The 24,108-nt window shown below is 37.4% G+C and overlaps 2 protein-coding genes across 4 annotated transcripts in view; one reads left to right on the top strand and one right to left on the bottom strand.

The window, feature by feature from the left end:
- The window catches only part of slc13a4 (solute carrier family 13 member 4), a 29,365-nt gene extending 10,295 nt beyond the window's left edge, over positions 1-19,070 (top strand). For all 3 annotated transcript variants that reach the window (XM_067426811.1, XM_067426810.1, XM_067426809.1), the window contains 15 exons: positions 2,659-2,787; positions 6,084-6,220; positions 6,307-6,482; positions 6,600-6,660; positions 7,835-7,865; positions 8,384-8,458; positions 8,539-8,723; positions 11,041-11,160; positions 11,272-11,373; positions 13,027-13,128; positions 13,274-13,380; positions 13,587-13,720; positions 14,556-14,717; positions 14,890-15,027; positions 17,969-19,070. In XM_067426811.1, coding sequence (XP_067282912.1) covers positions 6,123-6,220; positions 6,307-6,482; positions 6,600-6,660; positions 7,835-7,865; positions 8,384-8,458; positions 8,539-8,723; positions 11,041-11,160; positions 11,272-11,373; positions 13,027-13,128; positions 13,274-13,380; positions 13,587-13,720; positions 14,556-14,717; positions 14,890-15,027; positions 17,969-18,106 — 1,629 coding nt within the window. In that variant the 5' untranslated portion in view covers positions 2,659-2,787; positions 6,084-6,122 and the 3' untranslated portion in view covers positions 18,107-19,070. The remainder of the gene's footprint in view (positions 1-2,658; positions 2,788-6,083; positions 6,221-6,306; positions 6,483-6,599; positions 6,661-7,834; positions 7,866-8,383; positions 8,459-8,538; positions 8,724-11,040; positions 11,161-11,271; positions 11,374-13,026; positions 13,129-13,273; positions 13,381-13,586; positions 13,721-14,555; positions 14,718-14,889; positions 15,028-17,968) is intronic.
- Positions 19,056-21,074, bottom strand: coa6 (cytochrome c oxidase assembly factor 6). Its single transcript, XM_067426814.1, has 3 exons — positions 20,938-21,074; positions 20,637-20,795; positions 19,056-19,328 (listed from the first exon to the last, which is right to left on the bottom strand). The coding sequence occupies exons 2-3, from the start codon at positions 20,778-20,780 to the stop codon at positions 19,233-19,235; spliced, it is 240 nt and encodes a 79-aa protein (XP_067282915.1). The 5' UTR covers positions 20,781-20,795; positions 20,938-21,074; the 3' UTR covers positions 19,056-19,232.
- Positions 21,075-24,108: the final 3,034 nt, after the last annotated feature.

Raw genomic sequence — 24,108 nt, 5'->3', positions numbered from 1 at the left:
GGAATGGTAAATGGTAAATGGACTGCATTTATATAGCGCTTTTAACAGATCCTATGGCCATCCAAAGCGCTTTACATTTTGCCTCACATTCACCCATTCATACACCGACGGTGAACTCTGATAGCTAATACTGAACCTGCCTATTTAAATGTTGAGCAAGCAATCTAACTGGCTGTAGCATCTGCAAGCTGCAATCAGCTTGTGTCATGTGAAGATGTGATTGCTTGCAGATTGCATGTAAAGGGCCAATCAGCCTGCATCCTCTATAATTTCATGACTGAACTAGATATTTAATGCATTAACTAACAATGCACAATATATTTGTTAGTATTTGTTAATTATTGTTAATGTTAGTGAATAAAAATAGTTCTTGCATTGTTATGCATTAGATTAACAGATAGAAATTTAGATTTTTATAATGCATTTATAAATATTGAAATTAACATATTAATATTAATATATTAACTGAAATTGATGAATGCTTTTGAAGTGTGTTTATTGTTCATTGCTAAAAAATGGAAACTTATTGTGAAGTGTTACCTATGAGATATAATGAAACAACACTAGGCAAATCAGATGCACAGAAAATTGCTGAAATTAGTTAAAAACAAACTTTAAAAAAATAAATAAAATAAAAATAAGCCAGCAGACGTTATCATTGGCTGATCATACAAAAATGTCATATATCGGTGCCTTTCTACCTCCTCCTCATTGGCTTGATGTATTTATCGTGTCTGGAATGTGTGAGCGTGTATTAACTTTGCTTGGGTGTTATGAAATCTGATTAATTATGAAATATGAGTCACCTGACAAATGCTCAGTCTGTCAGCTTAAGCTCTGCACAGACTTTGTATTTTGCTGATTATTTGTTGTTTGGTGGACCCATGTGAAATTCTAGGCACCTAGGTCAAAATATTTGGCAGGGAAAACCGGATTTGGATTTTTGCATACTGACACACATGCTTTCCAGTTGTTTTGTTGAGAAAATAAAGTCATAATTAGTTGAAGAACTGATTTGTTCCTGCATTTTAGGGGTGCCTGGTACATGCAAATCCTCTCTCCTGTCTATGTAGATGTGTAATCAGCTCTTTGTTGTATTTAAAGGTGCACTATGTAGTATTTTTGCAGTAAAATATCCAAAAACCACTAGGCCAGTGTTATATATTTTGTTCAGTTGAGTACTTACAATATCCCAAATGTTTCCAACTATTTGTAAATTGTGAGAAAATTGCTATTTTAACCAAGGGCTGGGACGGGTCAGCATAGCGCTTGAGCGAGTCGCCTGTCAATTGTGTCATATCTTAGTTACCCTCAGTTTTATTGGGCAGAAAGGTTTTTCTGTGTTTGTATAGCAATCGCTCCAGCGGCCGTGCTCAGCTCCACAACACTCGGTCTTGCTCTTCTTCATACTACAGTAACGTTAATAATCGCATCCATGAACATGATTTCTGCCCGTGTCCTATTTCCCACGGCTGTGAGGTGAAGAGCACATGTCCCAAGAGACTGCGCTCAAACTTGGCATCATCAAACTACGCCTTTGTTTAGAATAGGCGACCTCAAGTGGACGGAAAGTTGCATAGTGCACCTTTAATTTAAAAAAACAAAAACAATTATTAACTGCATAATTACTATTGATTGCCACAAAATGGATCTTGGTATAGTTCATAGTTACTATATTAAATAGTCTGGTGTATGCCATCCTGCAGAATTCCTCTGAAATCCTCCACCTCCCCCAGCTCCACCTTTCTTGATCTGCTACGGGATTAATGTATGCCTATTTATGCAGCAGCACTCATGGCAGTGTCTGTGTATCTATTATCAGCAGCAAGTCCATAGGAGCATCAGTTTAGCAGATCTAGGGCCCTATTTTAACAATCTGAGTGCATGGTCTGAAGCGCACGGCACAGGCGCAATTAGGGCGTGTCCGAATCCATTTTTGCTTGTTTAATGATGGAGAAAACGACCTGTGCATCAGGTGCATGGTCTAAAAGTGTTGTACCTAGTCTCTTAATGAATAATCGGTGTGTTTTGGGTGTAACATGCAATAATCTCCCATTTTCTTTAAAAGCCAGTTGTGCTACCGCCATGGCGGATTCGCTATTTAAACGGCATAATTTGTGATTGGAACAAATTAACGCTTCTCCAAAGAGGAATATTTATTTTTAATATTTAAAAATGTGTGTGTGCTGCTGCGCGTCCCTGTGTGTGTAATAAGCAGTGTAGATGCATTGTGCATCCACATAGGCGCATATTACTAATGCGCCCTTTAAATACTATAACAAAAATACTGCTATATATATATATATATACTATATATATATATATACAAGCAGCAGTCTTCATTCTGTTGACAGTTTATCAGCATCCCTCCACCATCCCTTATCCAAATTTTGCTCTTTTAGTTCTAACCACTTACATATACAGGGGGTACTCTCGGTTCGGGCCAAGTTCGAGCTCAAAGCCCCCCTTCTCCGGACAGCACGCCAAATATGCATTTAAATTACCTCTCTATATAAATATATTTAAGTGTGAACTCGTGAAATACATAAACATTGCCATATTGCCACTAATAACATGCTAAAAAATCCATCCAGTGTTTAGATTACATTACATGATGTTCATAATATTGAGTTGATCCCTGTTCGGTCTCTTCTGCAGGAATCATCATGTGCTTATGTCCTGATTGTGACAGCGGTGTATTGGGTATCTGAAGCTGTGCCGCTGGGAGCCGCTGCACTGGTGCCAGCCTTCCTGTACCCGTTGTTTGGGGTCCTAAAATCCAGTGAGGTAAGTTGTTTTTCTGGGCGCTTTTTCAGTATGCAGCATCACATAGTATGATGTTTTGTGCCACATGCTCAGGCTGGAATACTGTAGGTTAAATATTTAACATACAGTACTTAAATAGCAGGACTTTGCATTTCTGCCAAAGCTAGTTTATGTGATTTATGATCCGTTTTCTGGGTGAAATGCCTGGTTATATTTGTCTACCCTTATGACCATTTGAGCCTCTCTGCCACACTCAAACGTTCAATTCCTAGACTCTTTATGCCATAAATTAAATTACATAATAATTTCATGTTTAATGTTTTTTCTAGTTATAAAGTATGTTTAAGAGCTGTTTAATTCATAAAATGTAATCAAAATTAAACGAAAACTAAATTAAAACTAAATCCATAAAAGGATTCCATGATGCAGGGGTTAATGAAGTGCCTGACGGAACTCTTGAAGGTTCTATATAGAATCTTCTCTTCTAAGAGTTCCGGTGATTTTGTTTCATCAAGCACGAGAGTTCTAAGGCTCTCGTGCGGTTTTAGTTGCTAATCATTCATTTGTACCACCCTGTTATCGCATCCACAATAAACTGCCAAGTTATTACGTAAAACAAAATGCTGCATCATGTGACTAAATCCCATTGACAAACTTGACAAAGCAACCTGTTATCTTAAATACTTGTAATCGTGTTTGTTAATATTCCCCTTTTTTACGCAATGTTTTTTTTGCTCTAGTCTGCTGACCGAAGGGATTTTAGTTTTTCTGATGTAGGCCTACTACCCTTCAAAAGTTTACATATAATTAATTATGTTTCTTGAGCAGCAAATCAGCATATTAGAATGATTTCTGAAGGGTCATGTGACACTGACGACTGGAGTTATGATGCTGAAAAAAAATCAGCCTTACAGCACAGTAATAAATTACATTTGACTATATATTTAAATAGAAAACATTCAATCTAACAGACCCGAAGCATCAAGCCAGTACTAAACAGCTTTAAGACGCTGGTGTTTTCTGCAGTTGAAATTATGTTGAAGTTCTTTAGATCAGTGATAGTAAAGGCTTGAACTGCATATGTGGGCATAGGTCAAAAAATAAGTCACAGGGGATGGCAGTAAAAGCTCATTCACCATAAACAACATCCATACTGAATCTTCTGTCATAATGACAATGTATTTATTTTTGTAAGTTCCAGTAACAGCTGTGTGGCCTAGATGAAGGAAATATAATTAAACCAGATGTTTTGTGCTCCATTACAAAGTCTTGATTTTCTAAAAGAATAGGTTTTCATGCTTGAATGTTCAAAAACATCTTATTTTTCACGTTTGACATTGTTGCAGCACCTCTCTCCTCCCACTCTGTCAGTAACACTCTGGGCTGCGTATCCAAAGAGCATCGTTATCCAACATAGTTGAACAATTGTAACTGTACTTCTAGTGAACATTCGCAAACAGTGTTGGAGCTGCACCTCTCAAGCTGTGTTTAGAAGTGTTAAAATGACATGGACATTAAATATATAAAACATATGTTTCAGTCTATATATTTTATTGGTTCAAAAATCAGTGCCGTTTTTAAAGGGGTCATATAATGGTACATGCACTTTTACAAGTTGATTATACAGCAATGTGTGTTGGTAGTGACTGTACACAACCATCCTATAATGATAAAAATCCATCAAGTGTTTTATTTTAAATCTCCCTATATGTTTTTACCTGTCTGAAATCAAGCCGTTCGATGTGTGACGTCACACGATCAGACACCCCTCCCCACGACTGTTGATTGACAGCAGGGTTTCAGCTCAGACCCGCCTAGAACGCCGTCTAAGCGATTGTGGTGTTCTGTTCTTGGGTGTAATAATGAACACAGCAGTCCTTTTGATGTTGATATATCTGATATATCGAATTGATACGGTTGAACTTGACGCGTTGTCAAACTTTCTCCTGTTGTCTAAGCAACGCTTCACACTCAAAGTCCCCACAGAACAAAGGGGCGGGGTGAGCAAAGCTCATTAGCATAAAAGGCACATGCACAGAAACCGCTTGCTGAAAACAGAGCTGTTTTTCGCCAGGTTAAATGAGGGATTTCTTAGAATACCAAATAGAATTTTTAATTAAAGTATATTACAAAGTTTTAATTAAGACACTAAATATTCATGTTAACTTGTACAAAAATGGCATTATATGACCCCTTTAAGGAGTGCACATATGTGCATAAATGCTTAGGGGAACCCTGGAGTATGACGGATGAGGGAACCTGCAATGAATCAAACATCAAATAAAGCAAAAAGTCAGCTAACAAAAATACTGAAGTATTCCTCAGTTCATTACAGCAGCATGTCAGACGGTTTTCGTTATGTAGAGAAAGCTGCCAACTGAATGAGTCGCAAATACACGGGAGTGAAGTGCACAAATACTGCAAAAAATGCCAGCTTTCTGTTGTTTATATAAATTAACTATAATGATAGTAAATACATTAATACGATGTCGAATCGATTAATTAGATGTTATTAATTCACCACCTGCACGTGACGTCATTAACGAAAGTCCTATAATTGTTGAATTAACGTGGTTTTCAGAAAGTCGTGACTAGCTAATTTCAACAGCGATGCATCGTATTACGGTGGTTATGTCTGAAAGAGAAATGTACGCTTTACTTTATTTACTTCCTGTCTCTGTGAAGCCCATACTTCTAAAAAGTTTCAACATTGACTACCTCAACCAGGCCCCGCCCCTTTATTTTGCGCATGCCTTGGGCGGGAATTATTTAAACGAAGAACATTGTGAGGTGTTCGTTCCCGGAAGAAAACTCAAAAATATAACGGAAGCGTTTAAGTAGGGTGACAGGCGTCCCATGTTTCAGCTCTATTTTTAGTATCCCGACTTATTTAGAAAAAAAAAAGTTTTCTCCCGTATTTCATCTGTACAAAATGTTCTTTATGGCTGGATGAGAGTAGAAGTCTTCTGTCACGTGAGAAAAGCGCATCAAAAGTAGCTCGTTGTACAACAAAATGACCCTCCAATCACAATTCGTTATCGATTAACTTGCAGTTAGTGAAGGCGGGATATCAGAGAGTGTGGAGGAGATGGTTGGGGAGGTTCGTCCCGTATACCACCATGAGAAATCTGGTCACCCTACGTTTGAGGCAATTCAGAAACAGTGACTCTGATATAGACCACTCCTGCTGGACGTTAAAGTGACGTTGTAACTTTGCAGACCTTTTTCATGATAAAACAGCAACATTACTCACTAAAGAAAGTAAAAAACCATAATAGGCCCCCTTTAAATATATCTATCACTGTGTGTGTACGCAGGTGGCCTCTGAATATTTTAAGGACACCACCCTGTTGCTGATGGGGGTCATATGTCTGGCCGCATCCATCGAGAAGTGGAACTTGCACAAACGCATTGCCCTCCGGATGGTCATGATCGCTGGGGCCAAACCTGGCATGTACGTATTTTGACACCTTTAACATGCACTTACTGTTAGAAACTGACTCTGTGACCTGCATATGTTCTCTACGCTCTGTGTTGTAGGCTAGTGTTGGGGTTTATGTGCTGCACGGTTTTTCTCTCCATGTGGCTGAGCAACACATCCACCACGGCCATGGTGATGCCGATCGCCGACGCTGTGCTACAGCAACTTGTGTGCACCGGATTAGCCGATTCCCTCGATGACTCTGGGACCATAGATACACAGGACGAGGAGACTGGTGAGACCAAGCGGCAAGCGTCAATTGGACAATGTTTGCATGGTGGTTATGCATGCATGTATTATGTTTATTATGACTTTTGTAATTTTTTTATTTAATACTTCTGTTCTTTCACAGACAAAGAGCAAAACCAAAAATCAAGCAATAATCACCTTCAGCTGCTGGACCGCAAAGACAAGTAAGACGAGGGCCCTATCATACACCCTGTGCAATGCGGTGCAAATGTGTTTTTTCTAGTTTCAGCCCGAAACAGTTATCATTTTAGGTCCTGCACCACGTTGTTTTAAATAGCAAATGCACTCATGCCCATCTGTGCGCCCATGGGCATTGGCATGTTGCTATTTTGAGGAACTGAAAATGACTGCGCAATTGACCAATAAAAACCTGGTCTAAAGTCACTGGTGCAATATTGTTTTTGTTATTTAAAGGTGCAGTAGTATTTTTGCAGTTAAATATCCAAAAACCACTAGGCCAGTGTTATTTATTTTGTTCAGTTGAGTACTTACAATATCCCAAATGTTTCCAACTATTTGTAAATTGCGAACGCACAGAGTAACGTCATAACATCATTTTAAACACGTATCTAATATCATAAAAGGAGCTGCGTTACCTTATAATCATGACCGGAAACGCGGAAATAGTGCAGGCGCCCGGCGACTGTGTCCCGTCCCGTCATAATAAAAGTCCCGGTGCTCACGAGCCGTTTGTATACTTGGTCCTGCTCTGCTTCATACTACAGTAACGTTAATAACCGCATCCATGAACATGATTTCTGCCCGTGTCCTATTTTCCACCGGCTGTGAGGTGAAGACCACATGTCCCAAGATACTGCGCTCACACTTGGCGTCATCAAACTACGCCTTTGTTTAGAATAGGCGACCTCAAGTGGACGGAAAGTTGCATAGTGCACCTTTAAAAGGCGCGTTAGTAATATGTGCCTATAGGCAGGTGGACAATGTGCGTACTCTCTTATTACACACAGGGACGCACAGCAGCACACAAACATTTTTAAATATTAAAAATAATAGGATTCTTTTCTGGAGAAGCATTCAGTTTTTCTGCTTGCAAATTACATAGTGTAAATAGTGAATCTGCTATGGCGCAACCGCAACAGGCTTTTAAAGGAATGGGAGATGAGACTTTGATTGGTTTATTGCACGTTACACCCAATACACTCGGGACAACCCTTTTGGACCATGTGCCTGTTGCACCAAACATTTTTCCCATCGTTAAACTAGCAAAAGTAGATTCGGACAAGCCATAAGTGCACTTGCGCCTTGCACTTTAGAGCATGCACTTAGATCGTTCAAATAAACTCAAGTTTATTAATTGTATTTTCTTTTTGATTGCAGTGAAAAACATGAAGTCTGTATGGTGAGTGAGGTAAGATGATATCTGTCATTTCATCCAAAATGCTACTCAAGCGCCCATTGAATTACCATCAAATTTGGAAGAAAAAATATGGTTGTCAGAAAGTAGAAAGAAAATAAGAAATAAAAGGATAAATTTACGAATAGAAAAAATAGAGTATTCATTTCACTATTTTTCAAAAATTATAATTTATGTGAATGTGAACATGCTGCACATTTAATGTAGTTTAGCTATTTTTCTAAAATGTAAATTGCATGTTTAATCAAAAATAATAAAATTTAAATAAAAAATTATAATAATAATTATAAAAATTATAAATATAATAATAAAAAAAATTCTACACTAAATAGCATAAGTTAAAAGTTTAAAATCACTCAAAAATAAGCACATTGTCTCAAAAAAGTCTTAAGTTAGGATATTCTGAGGTAAATACAGGCTATCTAATTTGACCAGCATTCTTTGTATTTAAAAAGTTGGACAAAGTTATTGATTAAGAATAGATTTTTGAAATGTGTTTTTTGGTACTGTAGGAGTTGAATGGTCTAACATTAAAGCCTGGTTTCGGTCCAGAGTTTTCTAGAGAATCCAATGGATATCTGCCAGAGGTGAGACCTTCATCTAGCTCACAATAACGGCAGAATCTGCTTCTTACATTTCTAAAATGATTCTAACTGTTCCTAAACAGGCTCCAATTAGCATTCCTGTGCCAAAGAAACCCAAAGTCCGAAGGGATTCGCTGTACCCCACCAAGAGAGACCACATGATCTGCAAGTGCCTGACTCTGAGCATCACGTACGCGGCCACTATCGGCGGTCTCATCACCATAACCGGCACATCCACCAACCTCATCTTTGCCGAACAATTCAACAAGTATGTTATCGCCGTACCCGATCCATTTGATAAAAGGCACATTCACAAAACACTGGTCACTGCTGGGATTTGTTTAAGCACCTGATTAAATCCTCTCAATCTCATTTCCTGCACACTGTAAAGACGCTAAGCAGAGAAAAATAACCCTTTCCTTATGCAACATTTCTTGGGCAAAGGTGACTATATTGTAAGCTGGTTTTTGGCAGAAAGTCTGTTGCTGATGTAAAGAGATACAGTAATTGCCAAAAGTGATGCTCGGAGGGGATATTTGTTTTTAATGACCCAATAAGCTTGATTAAACCATCAAAATATGAGGAAAATAAACTTGGTTAAGTTATTTATCTGACAAAAGTCTTTGTTAAAAAAGTAAATAAATGCATAGAAAACCAAAAAGCTAACAGCATACATTAACTACAACACAATCAGTTATTAATTTGTCAATGACAAAATGTCAATCTTCCTAGGCCAGACATCACTTTTGGCATCACAGTGAAAAGAGGGCATTAAGCGGGTCAGCGGGGTTTGTATTGACAATCTTTTCAGGTAAATTGCCATATTGACAGTAACTATCACAAGTTCTGCTATAATCTGTATTCACTGGAATATTGTTATCACTGACTTGACATTTTGCCAGAAATAGTCAATGTAATGTGCTAATTGGCCTAAAGTTGGGCAGCTAAACATTTTGTACCACATTGATTGGCTGTCAGTATCTTCTTGAGGATTTCAAATGCTTTGTAAACAGAACCTTGTCCTTTTCTTCCACACTGGAATTAAGTAAATGAGACATTTGACCCCTGAACGCAGGGCCTCACTAAGATAGTGGGGGGGTTGTAATTTAATTACAAAACAAATGTAGCTGTAATCAGTTAGGGTTACTGAGAAAAAGGTGTAATTAAATTAGTTACTTTTGAAAATGTTAACGGTTACAATGGAGATTACGTCTGAAAAAAGCAAGGATATGTTGAATAATATTAATTTGTTGCATTGCCCATTTTTGATGTGCACGATGTCTCCTGACATTTAAAGGCCATTTAGTAAAGCAAAGCTATTCTGATGCGTTTGACTGCACTTCGTCTGCCAATAACATCAATCCACACTGCCGCTGAAAGCTTTGGGCTACAACCTGTCGAGAGTTGCCATCTTTGCGAGGGATGGAAATTAGAAAAGTAATCAAAAAGTAATCAAATGTATTTATTTACATTACTTTAATTAAGTAATTGAAATAGTTATACTCCTTATTACATTTTAAATAGGGTAACTTGTATTCTGCAACATATTACATTTCTAAAGTAACCTTCCCAACACTGACTAGAAACATGCATTAGATGTATATAGTGATAATATAATGAGCTTTTACTGACTTCTTTAATTACATTAACACTGTAAATCATAGTTTTTGCAATTAGCTATCACACCTTAAAATTTAGCGTTAGAATAACTTTCCCGGATTTGACTTGGATAACTCAAATATCCAAGTTGTCACTAAATACAAACACTTGCTTTAAGTTTAAGAAACTTCTATGTTTCGAACTGTTATCTGTGTTAATGAACTATGTTTACTATGTAATCTGTTGAACCCTATGTTTTGTTCAGGTCATTTTGAGGGGATTTTCTTTTCTACATTTGCCAAAAATTGTTAGTTAATGTTTTCGCATTGAACTAAAACTTACTAAGTTTGCTCACACAGGGTTTAACTAATTCCCAACATTTTTGGGATAACCTTTGTATTTTTGTGGAATTTGAAATGACCGGGCTATATAATCTCTTGTTGTGGTATATTATCAATAATTATTGGATTCAGTCTTTTTGTCAACTAGTTTTCTTTCAGTTAGGACAAGTTTTGTATTTTTTTTTTTTAATTTACTGACTGTAGGCCTCATTGATCTGAGCTTATATTGGTCGAAAATGAAATAAAATTGGGGGAGATCGAAAATAGCATGATCTGAATATCTTGAATATCATGTTCATGTTCACACGTGTACTTCCAAAGATAAAGTCCTTGGACCAGTGCTTGCATGGACACACACACACATTCATGTACACAAATATACTATAATTTCCTCATTACATGCTTTATTTTTCACAGAGATGAACTTTATCCTTCGATCAATAAGGCCTACGATCAATCAGTTTCAAGTTTTCAAGATATAATCCAATATTTGGTGATAATATAGCATAACAACCTATTTATAAGCAATTTGTAAATGGCTTAAACATCAAAGGTGTTACAGGGTTTTTAACACAGAGTAAGGGTTAACAGTAATGTTATTATGTTTATGCAACACTAAGCTTTGTTACAAAATGTCTTTTTCAGTCGTTATCCAGAAGCAAAAGTCATCAACTTTGGCACCTGGTTCATCTTCAGTTTACCGATCGCTCTGATCATGCTGATACTCACCTGGATCTGGCTGCACTTTTTATTTCTGGGATGCAAGTAAGAGTAAAAAAAGATTTATATATATATCTTTTTTATTATTATTATTATTATTATTTTTTATTTATTTAGTTAAACTTGCTGAACTCAGAAGCTGTTATCTCTTCACAGTTTCAGAGAGACTTGCTCTCTCAGCAAGAAACGCAAAACCAGACGAGAAATCCTATCTGAGAAACGCATTCATGAGGAGTACCAGAAACTCGGCCCCATTAGGTACAGTGTAAAAATGGGTTTTTCAAAGGTGTAAGATTACTTGTGTGTGTTTTACATGAAGTGTGTGTTTTACATGAAAATACTACTGTGCATCCGGAAAGTATTCCAACGCTTCACTTTTTCCACATTTTGTTATGTTATATCCATATTACAAAATGTATTAAATTCATTATTTTCATCAATTCTACAAACAATACACAATAATAATAATAATAATAATAGATTTTATTTAAAATGCACTTTTCATTCCGAAGAATCTCAAAGTGCAACAAAGGGAAGAAAAAAAATAAAAAAAATAAAAATAATGGCAATGTGAAAGAAGTTTGTTTGAAATCTTTGCAAATTTATAAAAACCTACAGCCTTTGCCATGACACTCAACCACCAGGACTCTTCCTAGAGCTGGCTGCCCAGCCAAACTGAGCAATCAGGGGAGAAGGGCATTAGTCAGGGAAGAGACCAAGAACTCGATGGTCACTCTGACAGAGGTCCAGTTTTTCTGTGGAGAGAGGAGAACCATTCAGAAGAAAAAACATCTCTGCAGCACTCCACCAATCAGATGGTAGAGTATATGGTATCCTGTATGGTAGAATGGCCAGACACAGACAGCACATGACAGCCTGGAGTTTGCCAAAAGGCACCTGAAGGTCGGATGAAACAAATTTTGAACAGTTTGGCCTGAATGTTAAGCGTCATGTCTGGAGGAAACTAGGCACTGCTCATCAACTGGCCAATACAGTGTAGCATGGTGGTGGCAGCATCATGCTGTGGGGATATTTTTCAGCTGCAGGAACTGGAAGACTAGTCTGGATCAAGGGAAAGATGAATGCAGCAATGTACAGAGACATTGTTTGACACAGTTTCATCCTTGATGAAAACCTGCTCCAGAGTGCTCTGGATCTCAGAAGCAGGGGCGTGGGACTGGGGGGATAAAGGGTACTGAGTAACCAGGGCCCGAGGCAGGGGGGGGGGCCTTAGAAGTCAGTTTTCTATACATACACATACATGGTACGGGGGCCCAGCAAGATGGTTTGTACCCAGGGCCCAAAATTTGGTGCTACGCCCCTGCTCAGAAGGTTTATCTTCCAAAAGGACAACAACCCTAAGCACACAGCCCAGATTAAAAAAAAGTGGCTACGGGACAACTCTGTGAATGTCCTTGAGTGGCCCAGCCAGAGTCTAGACTTGAACCGGATTAAACATCTCTGGAGACATCTGAAAAATATAAATTTAGTCAATTTTGGAAGAAGGCTGTAACATAACAAAATGTGTAAAAAGTGAAACGCTGTGAATCCTTTCCAGATGCACTGTATTTCAGTCTTTCTAATCCTAAATTTCACATTTAATTCAATGTTATTTGCAATTTTTTTGTACTTTACTAGCAGTTTCTGAGTGAAATGTTTCAAAGTAATTCATACACCATTTTTAGTGTATGACAGACAGACAGACAGATAGATAGATAGATAGATAGATAGATAGATAGATAGATAGATAGATAGATAGATAGATAGATAGATAGATAGATAGATAGATAGATAGATAGATAGATAGATAGATAGATAGATAGATAGATAGATAGATAGATAGATAGATAGATAGATAGATAGATAGATTTTTGATGTTGTGACTAATATACTTTTTCTCCTGCTGCACAGCTATCCTGAAGTCGTGACTGGCATCTTTTTTGTTCTGATGACCGTACTTTGGTTCACCAGGGAGCCTGGATTTGTCCCCGGCTGGACGTCACTTTTTGAGAAGTATGAGAACATCTTATGTCAGCCCCTTACACAGTCAAGAAACTGATTTCCATTATTTTTACTAGAAGAGCCATTTTCTTGTTTTGATGCAAAATAAAGCCTTTAACATATACACAAGATTCACTAAACGTCATGTATTTCACAGGAAGGGCTACAGGACTGATGCCACGGTGTCTGTGTTGCTCGGCTTCCTCCTCTTCCTCATCCCCGCTCGAAAGCCTTGGCCATCTGCATTCTCCAGCGAGAGCAAAGGTTAGATCCCACGCTGCCCGCAGCAGGGCCGCTCCACACTTCAATGCAATTCGCTCAGCAGGCCCCTGCTGTAAAACGGACCGCCAGGGTCTAGTTGTACAACCAGTTCCTTCGGGTTGAGGACACGAGAGCAAAGGTGAATGTTCTCGGCGGCGCACCCTGTTGGCCGGGTTTGGTAAGTGCTCTTGTCTCTGTTATCTGTGCAGGTGATGATGATGACGATGAGGAGGAAGAGGACCCTCTGGCCCCGATGATCACTTGGAAAGACTTCCAGAGACTCATGCCGTGGGAAATTGTTATTCTGGTTGGAGGAGGATATGCACTGGCTGCCGGATGCAAGGTGAGCGTGTCTCAAAGGTTGTATTTCAGGGGACTTTCTGAGAAGTGTGCTACAGTAAATCCAGTTAATGTTTAAAATATTTTAATGTGATAATATTTTGTCCACTTATTAATTAATTTGGCATATTTTTATGACCATTATGATTTATATATCTCATTTTCACTGGTCTACTGTAATGTGAAACAAATACATCCTCATTACTGTAATGCAGAAAATAATATTTAAGTATGATTATGAAAAGATTGTGACAATGCAGTGTTAATGGTCCAAATAGTCTTCCTTTGTCAAATATAATTTCTTACTATTATATTTTATACATTTTTAATTTAATTTAATATCATTTAATTGTTTCATTGAATTTCTTTATAAAACATACATTTGTATAACTTTTTATTTTATTTTACTTTAATATTATATTATTAATGTTATGTATTTTAATACTACAGTGTAATATGACCCAAACATTTTTTTATATTACAGTGTAATATGAGCTGTCCAAAACATTTATTTTGCAAGATTAACCATCAAAGTTGCACTAGATAAGTGTCAACTAAAAGTCAAAATAATATAATATATGAATATATTATATATCAATAATATGTCATATTTTATATAAGATTCCAAGTGACTTTGGATACAAGTGTCTCCTAAAAAGGAAATATTTAAGTAGCATTTCCCTTAAAATCATATCTAGAAATTAAGAATATTGTATTAAATCATAATTTTACTTCACTATTTTGTTACAGAAGTGCTGTGACAGAATCTTTTCTAGAAACAAACATAACTTATACATTAACTCAACTTGTAAATGAACCATGTGACTTCTCTCTGGCAGGTGTCTGGGCTCTCCATGTGGATTGGTCGGCAGCTGGAGCCAATGAGCGGTCTTCCTCCCTGGGCTGTCACGCTGCTGGCATGTCTACTCGTGTCCGCCGTCACTGAGTTCGCCAGCAACCCCGCCACGCTCACAGTGTTTCTGCCCATCCTCTCCGCCTTGGTCAGAACACGCTAACACACACAACCGTCACGCTAACACACACACAAATCACACTTGAAAGACAGATCAGTCTCACACAAACAAATCAATCTGCATGAAAGCGTATTTTCACAGTGGTGTTGTGTCCCGAATGACCCTAATGAGTGACCCTGTGTGTCCTGTTCCCTCACAGTCAGAGACGCTGCAGATCAACCCTCTACACACACTCATCCCTGCCACCATGTGCGTGTCCTTCGGCGTCATGCTGCCTGTTGGAAACCCGCCGAACGCTATTGTGTTCAGTTATGGACACGTGAAGATCAGCGACATGGTATGAAATAACATTATCCTGTTATATCACCTCTGTCACGTCTCACAGCTGTGCCAGGAACGCAATGTCAAAAGGCCACTAATCATTTGTTTTTCATAAGCACGTCTCTGAAGTGCCCACAAACTGAGGGCCATTTGGAGAAATGTGTTCAAAAAGTGCATTTCTGTGCAATTTTAAACAGTGGGGAGGGACAGCAAATGGCTCATTTACAGTTTTAACTACCATATATTACTTACAATTTGCTTCTGAGCTCTAAGCTTCTCTATGTAGAGGCATGTAGGAGACGTGGTAGAAAGAATGATGCACTGTTTTTTGCTTGGTGTTTTTTTCCTGCTTGCCAGACTTTTACTTTTTTTACTGTCTCACCTAGAACTTTTACCTTCATAATTCAATCTCTACAATGACTTTGTGCTACTCATCTGAGGAGCTTCATGATTTGAACCTCCCATCAATGTTACTTTCTGGAACTTGCAAAACTTGTGTTGCGTTGGGTATAGCACGCAGTCCACGCTATATTCATCGATACACTCACGTCGATCTGTCAATATCCCTTACACCTCTGTTGACAACCTCATACCATCTTTTTGCTCTTCTTTCCGTGTTCCTCGTTTGAGATCTAGTGATGGAACGGGAGTTACTTTTTGTAACTTAAGACCTTCCGAATATGTATCATCACGTTCACCCCTTTTACACCTGTCGGAATCGGCTCAAATTCCTGATTGCCCAGTTAAATTGTCTTTAATTAATGCTAGATCACTGTCTAACAATACTTTTAATTTTAATGACTTTCTAACTTCACATGGCTTGGATTTTTTATTTGTAATGGAGACTTGGCTCGGCCCTGGTGATTATTCAGCTCTTAAAGAACTTGCTCCTCCAGACTACCTGTTTTTTAACTCCCCAAGATCGGTTGGCCATGAAGGTGGATTAGCAACTATCTCTAGGAACGGTTTTAAATGCATACTTCTTCCTGACGAAAACGTTCTGAACTTTGAGGTGCAGCTTTTCAAGATTAATCTCCCTACCCCCTGCTCTGTGTCTCAGTAGACCACCCAGCTTTAATAAGGATTATATTTAAAACATTTCTAACCTTCTGGCTACTCTAATGCCACAATATGACAGTTTTCTCCTTCTCTGTGATTTCAATATTCATGTCTGCTGACTGCTGCAAATCCAAATCTCTGGTTAAAGAGATTCTTTGTCTCATGGACTCTCTTCATTTTGAACAGCCTGTATCCGGACCCACACACCAAAAGTGTCACACCCTGGACTTTGTTTTTTCTGTGACAAACCTTGTCATTTATGATACTGTCATCGCTGATAATTTTCCAGTGGTTTTTTAATTCTCTGTTAGCTCGTACTCACTCAAAATCATATCATTCACCATGCTATTCTAGACATTTTGATACTTCTACTGCCAGGTCCTTTAATGATGTGTATTTATCTACTCAAACTCCTAATGTTGTTGAAGCTCTTTCCTCCTGCGATCATCCTGATGATCTGGTTGGCCTTTTTGACAGTGCTTGTACTACTACATAAGACTCAATTGCTCCCCTGTGGTTACAAAAATCCAGGATGGTAAAGAAAGCACAGCCCTGGTTAAATGGTTCTACCCGTACCCTCAGACAGAGTATTGGCATGCTGAACGCATGTGGAGAAGGGACAAACTTCACATTTCTTATTAAAATCGTCAAGGAGTGTCTTAGGCGGTATCAGAAAGCTGTTAGGGAGGCACGGTTGAAATACTTGCATACTCACAAGCCAAAGGGTCTCTTTAGCACAATTAATTATCTTCTAAATACCTCCTCTAGTTCTCCATCTGAGAATCCACTGACCTGTGTGATAGATTTCTAACACATTTTATTCATAAAATTGAGGGTATTTGCTCAAATATTTCATCACAGAGATCCTCATGTCAAGATATGCCCCCTTGTGATAGTACTCTTTTGCTTTTCAAGCCAGTGTCGCCATTACAGCTTTTCAGTATTGCATGTGGGATGAAATATTCTGTTAGTTCTTCCGATGTTTTGCCATCACACATTTTTAAAGAGGTTTTTCCAGCTCTCAGTCCAGTTGTTACCGCTATTATGTTTAACATTTCATTAGCCAATGGGATAGTACATACCAGTTTCAAACACACTACTGTATAGCCTTTGTTAAAAAAAAAACTAATTTAGATCAGCATGACATGAGTAACTAAAGACCCATTTCTAAATTGTCCCTTATTTCCAAGGTTTTGGAAAAAGTTGTCTATTCTCAGATTTCCTCGTATCTGAGTGCTTTTAATATTTTTTACACATTTCAGTCAGGTTTTAGGGAGCTACATAGTACTGAGTCTGCTTTGTAAAAGGTTTTAATGACATCTTACTCACCCTGGATTCTGGTTCTGGCTGTATTACTGGTTTACTGGATTTAAGTGCAGCTTTTGACACTGTTGACCGCAAAATCCTTTTACACAGACTTGAAGATGTAGTTGGGCTTTGGGGGCCCGGAATGATTTGAAAATTTTAATTTTTAAAGCTCTGCATGGGCTCGCACCGCAGCATTTTAGTGATCTTCTTGTCATGCACAATGCCTCAAGATCATACGCTCTTCTAATCAACAACTTCTTTCGATTCGCCGCTCACGTTATAAAACTAAAGGTGACCAGGCCTTTTCCGGGTGCGGCTCCTTGACTCTGGAACAGTCTCCCTTTTAATATTAGATCTCCCCCCTCTGTTGCTACTTTTAAATCATTTTTAAAAACTAATTTGTATTCTTTAAGTTGTGACTGATTGTGTTTTCTCATGTTACCTCTATGGTTTAGATCAAATATGTAATTATGTTGTTTTTATTTTTCTTGTACAGCACTTTTGTTTTAAAATGTGCTTTATAAATCAATAAACTAAACTAAACTAAGCTCATCAACTGACAAAAGTTGCCTTCTCCTTGTGATTCACAGGTCAAGGCTGGGTTCGGAGTGAATCTGATTGGAGTTTTTGTGGTCATGTTGGCCATAATGACATGGGGAGAGCCTCTCTTCCAGCTGAGCGAGTTCCCCACCTGGGCGGTGATGCGTAACGTCACAGGCAGCTTGTAGCCGGAGGTGGGCGGCACAGGCATGAGTGTTTGACATGTAGGGACTGAGGACACTGAATATACACTGAAGGAGGCATATAAATGTGATTAAGGCCTTATTTCCCCCCCATCCATGGAGTATGAGAGTGTCTGTGACACCTCCGTCGGAGGATGCAGAACTGCTCACTGTGACTGAATGAACGGCACAAACGGTGGAAATTATAACACTTCTATATCAATGTTGCCTTAAAGTATTAGGCGTAGATTAACATCTTTACTGCTGAACGCACACATTTATGTGCCTACAAAACACAATCAGCAATGCTTGTGTGCGCCCACTGAATGTAACATGTCTGTATGCTTTATTTTCTGATGTCTAACAAATGTTGTGATACATTTGCTTTATTTACTTGAGAGGTTTGAGGGAGATTCTGCGTCAGGCCTATTTGCAGTTGAAGTCGCTGCTGAAATCAGACATAGTATCTAACATGCTCTTACCAAAATGTTACATAGTTTATGTGGTCAGGTTACAAGTTATTTCAAATCCTTTGTTATTCTCACAAGTCTTTAAGTTGAAAAAACCTCTGTGCTTTTTGAAGGTGGCTATTAAAGGGATAGTTCACCCCGAAATAAACTCTGTCATCATATAGCCTACTCACCCTCAAGCTGTTCTAAATACTATAAATACTATAGAAGTCAATGGGGACCAGAAACTGTTTGGTTACAGACATTCTTCAAAATCTTATTTTGCATTCAACAGAACAAAAAAACTCCTACAGGTTTTGATCAACTTATGGTTGAATAAAATATCAAATAATTTTTAATTTTGGGGTGAACTATCCCTTTAATCGTTGTACATACAGTAAACAAACATTTTGTTATTGTCTGCCTTGTCACGAGCGAATCATTGTAATATGTTCTGTGATCGATTTATTTCACCTGACATCTCTGAAACATAATAAAACACTGTATTTTTGGTTCATTTATTTATTTTGCACTTGAAACATTACATTGAAGCTCCATACAGCACAGAATCATTGCGATAAATCATGATAAATAAGATGTTTTATATATACTAAAAAAACTGAGTGCATCACTGCCATTGTCAGTCCATTGTTATCATTCCCTCTGATGCTCATCATTGTTGGCTATAATTTTGATGCTCCTTCAGTTGGTTCATAGCCCTCATTTTGTATTTTCTCCTTGTACTTCAAGAAGTCCCTCCGTTTGGCGAAATACTTCACCTGCCGTTGAATTACAACAATCAGTTCATGCAAAAATTCAACAGAATATACTATTGTCATAAAAAGAAGGGTGCTTAATTGTATTGAATGTGCACTTGTAGTGTACTTTAAATCCTAAAAGTAGATTTCTAAAAAACTGTACTGATATTACTAAAATAAAAAGCTCAAAAAAAATTGCATCCATCTATCATAAACGTACTCCACACGGCTCAGGGAGTTAATAAACGCTTTCTAAAGCGAAGCGAAGCATTTGGGTAAGAAAAATATAAATATTTAACATGCTATAAATTAAAATATCTATCTTAATACGCCAGACAGGCTTTTGTATTAAGCTTATGAAAAAAAGCAAGTGGTGCAACATATGTTGTATATACCTATAGGATCATGAGGTAATTTTTATTTTTCAATTTAAGTGACTTAATCAAAGTGCACATAAAGAAAGTATACTTTTATGATTTCAATGCAATTAATGTCCCACTTTAGTCAATTTTATCCCCTAAAACTCAACTTTGATTACTAAAATTACATAAAAACGTATTTTTTCAGTATGAATTTTTTTCTAAATGCCTTGAAATAGCTTTACAGGGACTTTAAATGTAACTACACCCTTGCTTTATTGTATAGGCGGATCCGTTAATATGCAAATAAGCCCCGCCTCCACTCACTTACTGAGGTAAATCATAAATGCAGAAAGGTATCAACGTCGGATACATATAACGGTAATTATTATGAGTAGCCTTTAGCTTGACTATGTGTTGATAATTTTACAACAACCATGTTCCCGTTCACCATTTCAATTTGCCTTCTAAAATCCTAGTTAGAAACACTGAACATCATAGGATGTCAGTGAGAAAGGCAGTTCATCATATACATCACCCGCTTGCTAAATGTACCCGTACATTAGTTGTGACGTTTTTGCATATGGTTTGTCTTAAAGCATAACAACCCATGATATAGACATATAAACACTGTTTGTCTATAGGATCTTAACACTATTAAAAACTTGGTGACTTTTAGTGTTCAAAGGCAATTCATTACTCGCACTTAATTTCCGGCAAAGTATGCTACAGACTTTCTTTTTGCGATGGAAACATATTAATAAATGTATTAATAAATATTGACTACAAGTCTAAATATAAAGGAATGTAAATAAAATAAAAAAATCAAACAAAATAAATAATACATTAAAATGCTCGAAGAAATCTCAAAATTCATGACTATGCAAATATTTTCAAATCGCAAGCATGTGTCTTTAGAGATTCGTATGTTTCTGCACTCAGAACTATTGAAGCAGTACTATGGACAGACCCACTGGGCAGGACACTTGTCTTCAAACTCCCGCTGGTGTTTCTCGCAGGCAGATGTGCTGTCTTTGTGGACATCTAGACACTTCCAGAGCTCGTCTCTCGCACCCCAGCAGGCCTTGCGTTCACTGGCGTTAGGAGCACTCATCTCTCCACAGTCATTCTGCAGGTTTGTCAACAACTTTTAACATTCATACTGTTCGATATAAGTGTCGCAAACAAGTGTTATTAACATTAAGAACATGTTTAACCATCAGTGAACTGTCATAGTCAAAGTATTAATAGAGAACACAACTGTGGCTTACCAAATACGATTCATCACTTCATATAATTTAATTTCTGTAATTATTATGAACCTAATAAAAGTGTTAATCAGTCATATTCTGAAGTGCTGAGAGACCCAAGGACGCGTTGAGCATGTAGGAAGTAATGCGACTAAACATGTCGCCTTCTGATGACGTAAAAGGTAATTTGGTCAGTGACCGCTGGATGGTGCACTTACAACGTTTTAGTCCCACGTTTAATATATTAATATTTTCCCTCTTATTAGGCATTTGCCCTTTGATGAATGTAATGTGGGCCGTCATTACTTGCCCAAGTTACTGTGAGTGTCCACAATATGCTTTGCAACAGTTCAAGGGTTTGAGACAGAAAGTGATCTCAAATAAAATCTTCTGAGGATTTTCTTTAGTTTTTCTGTCTTTGATTTGATCTCCTCCGATCTGACGTATAAAGTCAGTACTAAGAAAGAAAATAATTGTTGCTGCTCTTTCTTCCGGTGTTTTGAAGCCCTCTTGCTGCTGATCCCAGTGACTCATCGTGGCCATTAACAAACAGGAATTAATTGTGTGTGGGAATGCTATTGAAAGTGAGCTCTTTTGTCGGGATAGAGAGAGAGAGTGTCCATTGTTCAGCGCTGAATGTTAAAGAGAAAGACGAGCACAAACATTTGTGGTCTCGGATAAGCCCTGAACGATTCTAAAGATTTTTTTCCTTCTCCATTATTACTAATTAACAACAGCGCTTGAGGTCCTAATGCCAAAGATGAAATGAAATGTGGTTTGATTTGTTTGGAAGCCCATTTCCGACACATGAGAAAATAAATCATGCTTTTTAAAATTATGACATAAGTCGAAATAATTTTTGGCTTGAAAAGTCAAAAGTATGACAGAAAGTAATATCATTTGGATTTATATGTCATACTTTTGGACTTTTTAATCTTAGATGAACTTAAACTTAGATTGTCATAAATATTACTTATGTAATATTACTTTATATTACTTAATATTACTCACAATTTCAATTTACCTCATAATTAGGACTTTTATTAAAATTAAAAACGAAACAATTTTTACTTTATATCATAAAATTATGACTTATCTCATAATTTCACATTTTGTCTCATAATTTTGACTTTATCTCATAATTAAGACTTAGTATATGTCATAATTATAGCTTTGTCTCATAATTTAAATGATCTCATAATTATGACTTTATCTTAATTTTGACTTGTCCTATATTTATTACTAAGTATGCATTAATTATGACTTTTAATCTCATATCTTGGCTTTTTATTATAATTATGACAGTCTTTTTATTTTATAATTTTGACTTTATCTCATAAATATGACTAAATATATAATAGAGATAAAAATTTAGTTGAAATTATGATGACTTTTTATCTTAATTTTTTTATTTATCTCATAATTATTTCTATCTTAATAATAATAAAAAATAATAAAAATAATAAAATAGAATTTAATAAAATTTTTGATTTATCTCATAATTATGACATAGAATCTCATAATTGGGACTTTTTTTCTCATATTTTGACTTCATCTCACATTTCGACTCATAATTATGACGTTTTGTCTCATATTTTTCCCTAATGTGTCAGAAATGGACTTTCATATATGTGGGCTGCTGTATGATGATATCATCTGACTGTAAGAACTGAAGTGTTTTTTAGGACATATTTTTTCGCGTTTCCTCCCAACCTGAGCGCTTTTGTCTTTTACTTTAGTTAACTTTGAAGAGCGGATTCTTTCATCTCGCCCTGTGTTTTTGATTGTCAGTCGTGTGCGATTATGGGTCAGCGCTGGGCTTTTTGATTTCTTCCCCGTCTGTTCTTTCTCTCAGTTGCTAAGGAACTGAGATGTGGCATAAGTTGCAGTCATGCTTCTGAGTTTCAGCACCTATTAGTGATCAAAGTGATTTTAGTAACCTGCAGTGTTTTAATAGTTTAATAAGTACGCCACGGAGACCGGCGAACCAAATTGTCAAATTAGCATTCCATAAAGGCCCGAATCAGGACAGCGTAAAAGCATGATAAATGAGTTTAAAACACTACAGCTCGTGAGGATCACAGCAGCAAAACTCATCACTCACTGTGTCACGTGTCAAAACATTCATTATTAACAGAGCAATACTTCACGCCACTGGCATGCCAATAAGAAAACGCTCATCAAATCAATTAATCTGTGCATTCAATGTTCAAATCAAAGCAAAGTTCAGGACAAACTTCAAAATGTTCACATGGAATTTTACAACCGTTTGAAAGTTGAAGTTTAAATGCTTTGAGATATTGAAATTTAGTATGATTGAGTGATAGATAGACAAGCCACTTTAATTATATAGAAATTGTTGTCTTTTTTAATTTCCCTTTCTCCTGTTCTCTGGATTCTGAAGGCAGAGGGATTATGGGTTATTCAACCAATGCTGGAGCTTTTTCTTTTCTTTTGCGATTAGAAGTCACACACCGCTGTCCTCTTTTCAGCATGTGTGATGTGTTTTGATTTTTCATCTCTCTGAGGGGGATAGAGAGACAGTGGGCTGTGTTGTCCTGGCATTACGCTTCAGATGAAAAGCCCCCAGCGCTCTTCCTTTGGGCCCCTCTCTCTTTTGGACTCGGGGAGCCCTGATGTCACATTTCAGAGACTTATTTCAATGCCATGTTGTGTTGTGGAGGGATGGAGTTAGCTTTATGAATGGCTTTTATCACACCACAGGGATGCTCATCAGCACACTGTTCCTGGAGAATAAACCTTCACGAGACTCTGTATATAGAGCGCGGAAATAGTGCTATTTGTCCAGTGTTTACTGTTTTTATGTGTGTGCATTGGTTGGAAGAAGTGCACCAACAATGCAGCTTATTAAGGGGAAAAGTGGTATTCTTTTCTAAGCAATCATGATTTTTATCTTGAGGATGTTGAAACTTGTGAAAAATCCCACAGCCCACAACACCCGAGCAATCACCATAGTAACCACTTAGTAATGCCTTAGCAGCCACCAAAACACCATAGTAAACACAGAGCAACCACAAAGAAAACTAGCACCTAGAAACGCCCTAGCAACCACAAAAGCACCCTGGTAACCAGTAATACCTTAGCAACAATAAATACACAGTAGTAACCATATATCAACCAGAAAACACCCTAGTAACCAACTAGAAACACCCAAGCAACCAAAAAAGCACA

This window comes from Pseudorasbora parva, chromosome 20 (genome assembly GCF_024679245.1).
Source record: "Pseudorasbora parva isolate DD20220531a chromosome 20, ASM2467924v1, whole genome shotgun sequence".
NCBI classification, from domain to species: Eukaryota; Metazoa; Chordata; class Actinopteri; order Cypriniformes; family Gobionidae; genus Pseudorasbora; species Pseudorasbora parva.
Note: the sequence above shows the minus strand (reverse complement) of the source record. Positions and strands in the feature narration are given on the sequence as shown.

What these genes read in the sequence shown, in the direction of transcription:
- coa6 (XM_067426814.1), bottom strand. Translation starts at nt 20,780, where the DNA reads ATGAGTGCTCCTAACGCCAGTGAACGCAAGGCCTGCTGGGGTGCGAGA. An exon ending in ACAAGTGTCCTGCCCAGTGG is followed by an intron (nt 19,329 to 20,636) that starts GTCTGTCCATAG and finishes ATTCAACGGCAG; the next exon opens with GTGAAGTATTTCGCCAAACG.